Source organism: Lycium barbarum, chromosome 7, assembly GCF_019175385.1.
Source record: "Lycium barbarum isolate Lr01 chromosome 7, ASM1917538v2, whole genome shotgun sequence".
NCBI classification, from domain to species: domain Eukaryota; kingdom Viridiplantae; phylum Streptophyta; class Magnoliopsida; order Solanales; family Solanaceae; genus Lycium; species Lycium barbarum.
In genome coordinates, this window is record NC_083343.1 from 118,977,624 (window position 1) to 118,980,246 (window position 2,623).

A 2,623-nucleotide genomic window follows, 5' to 3' on the forward strand; every position below is an offset into this window, starting at 1 on the left:
CAAATTATATTATAATATTATTGTTTTAGTGTATTTTCTTTTCGTCTGATTTATTACTATTTAAGGTTTGCAATTATTAGCTTCCGTATGACGTCATGATTATTTCCATCTCAACAATCAGAATCTGTGCATGCTTTAAATTAGCATTCAGTATTAAATGCCAAAACATGTGGCCTCTTGCTATTTTTTAAATACAGTAAGCTAGAAGCACTTTGACGCTGATGCAATCTAAGAGAAGTTTGGCTCGATACCAAAGGCAATTTGAACTTTCCTTTTGTGCGGTAGAGTACTAAAATTAAGGAGACTAAGAAAACGGCAAAAAATGTCTTCATATAAAGGACAAAGAAATATATAGGAGTATTATTTTAGTGTGGTGGGATCGTCTAGGTTCATGATATTGAAATACTTCAATTAATTATTTTAGAAACGTGGAAGGGGAAAAATAAGTTAGAAGTATATGGAAGGAATTGTTAATAACCATATGATTTTTTCCTTTTAAAATTAAAAAGAACTACGAAATATATACCAATTTACACAAATCATGTAATTTAAACTATCATGTGATCTCCATAGAAATGATTTAAGCAATGATCCCTTTTACACCACTATAGATTATTGGTTACAAATAGTTTTTTTTTTTTTTTTTTTTCTGATTACTAGATTGCAGAGTTACAATAGAGTTAAGCGAGACAAACAAAGAAATACGGTGAATGAAAGGTTTTGTAATTGTTATTCACAAAAAATATTTCTATTGATTACAAGTTGAAAATTGAAACTAGCAAATGGTAGACAATTTTCTTGCTGCACATGGAGTAAGCCCGAGCATGAATTGCTCATAAAGTCACTTAATTAAATTATTTAATTCAACCAGAGCATTTTCCACATCTATATAAAGCCTCTTGCTGTTCAAGAATAATCATCAGCAAACAACTCATTTCATCAATTTTGTCTTAACCCTACTCCACAACGCAATTTCTTCACATACATCCCTAGAAGAAAATGGCAGATTTTGCAACAAAATTGATGTGCTTGTTCCTCATTCTTGGCCTTGCTGCCCCTAGCCTGGCCACTGAATACGTGATTGGCGGCCCAGCTGGTTGGGACCTAAACGTTGATCTTAGTTTGTGGCTTAACGGAAAGATCTTTAAGGTTGGCGACGTTCTTGGTGAGTTTCCTATTCTCATAAATAAGATAGACTTAAAGTATTTTGATTCATCCAATTTGTAGTAGCATTACTAGCCAGCTTTTCTAATATGATTTTTTTTTTTTTTACAGTTTTCAACTACGACCCAAAACTCCACAACTTGGTTCGAGTAGACCTCGTGGGTTTTACTACTTGCCTTCCACTCAATATATTGAGCATTGATACCAGCGGGAATACCATTATCACTCTTGACAAACCTGGAGTTTTCTACTATATTTCTTCTCTTTTCACCGATTGCCTTAGCGGTCTCAAGATCAAAATTACTGTACTTTGAGAAACAAGCTTGGAAGCTGAATGTGTTATGATCATTAGGATTTATGAATAATGTTTGTAACATTCATCGTTACGGACCATGCATGTGTTAAGAATAAACTGCTTTTAATGCAGGCTAATCTCATTTGGAAAATAATTATGTCTCTCAATGAGAGGATTGGTATATCAGTGCCTTATTGTTGTTTTGTAAGTCCTTTAATGAAGAGTTTCTTTTTCTGCATTTTCAGTTTTAGCTACTTTGAATTATTGTCTTTTTGTTTTTGTTTTTGTTAAAAAAGAAGGAGCAATGATCAAAATATCAAACGCTTCATTCTTCCTGCAAATGTACAACGTGTAGTGCGTAGTACTCTTGCTTCCATTGAGAAGTTCATCTCTCAGAAATACGCACAACTAATTTCAATAGAACTACAGAAAATTAACTTATGTACCGGATTTGTATGATAGTCTTAATGTGGAGTTTATTTAATTAACTATATTTTTGAACCTTGACTTACATAAAATATGAGAACATAAATAAAGAAAAAGTTTTGATCTTTGACAACAAAAAAAAAAATATGAGAAATGACCTGCTGATTTTACCAAACAAATCAACTAGCTACGATAGAACGAGTTTTGCTCTTGGGTTGTTAATGCACAACACAAATTGTGGATGTATATTTGAAATGTTTTGGATATCTCGTAGAACTTGGTTCTTCAATGGATTTACGTAATAGCATTCCTGCTGATGCTACAAATTCCAGACGCAATAATTATGTAGCCAAAAACTATTCAGTGTATGCGGACTCAATATCTTGTAATGTTGAACGTTAATTATGTTTAATATATGTAGCTGGTTAACCAAAAACAAAAATAAAGTTTAATTATGTTAATTATATTAGTTTAATTAATCACTACTATAGAGATGCCATGAAATTAACCTATAGATAAGCTCGCAACTCTCAGCTATATATATTGATATCTATGGAATTCATGTCTGCAACTGTTTCTCTGATCTCCCCAGACAAGTTAGAGGACTTGTAAATATGGACAAACGGAATCTACCATCTTCAGGAGCAAGCATAAACAGAACCATTTTACATCTTCAGGATCAAGCATAAACAGAACCATTTTACATCTTCAGGAGCAACCACTACCTTTTTTAAAATA

At 32.4% G+C, this 2,623-nt stretch overlaps 1 protein-coding gene across 1 annotated transcript; it reads left to right on the forward strand.

The window, feature by feature from the left end:
- The first annotated feature begins 900 nt into the window (after positions 1–900).
- Positions 901–1,697, forward strand: LOC132602498 (basic blue protein-like). Its single transcript, XM_060315335.1, has 2 exons — positions 901–1,165; positions 1,276–1,697. Exons 1-2 carry the CDS (start codon positions 1,000–1,002, stop codon positions 1,476–1,478), a joined length of 369 nt encoding a protein of 122 aa, XP_060171318.1. The 5' UTR covers positions 901–999; the 3' UTR covers positions 1,479–1,697.
- The last annotated feature ends 926 nt before the right edge of the window (positions 1,698–2,623 follow it).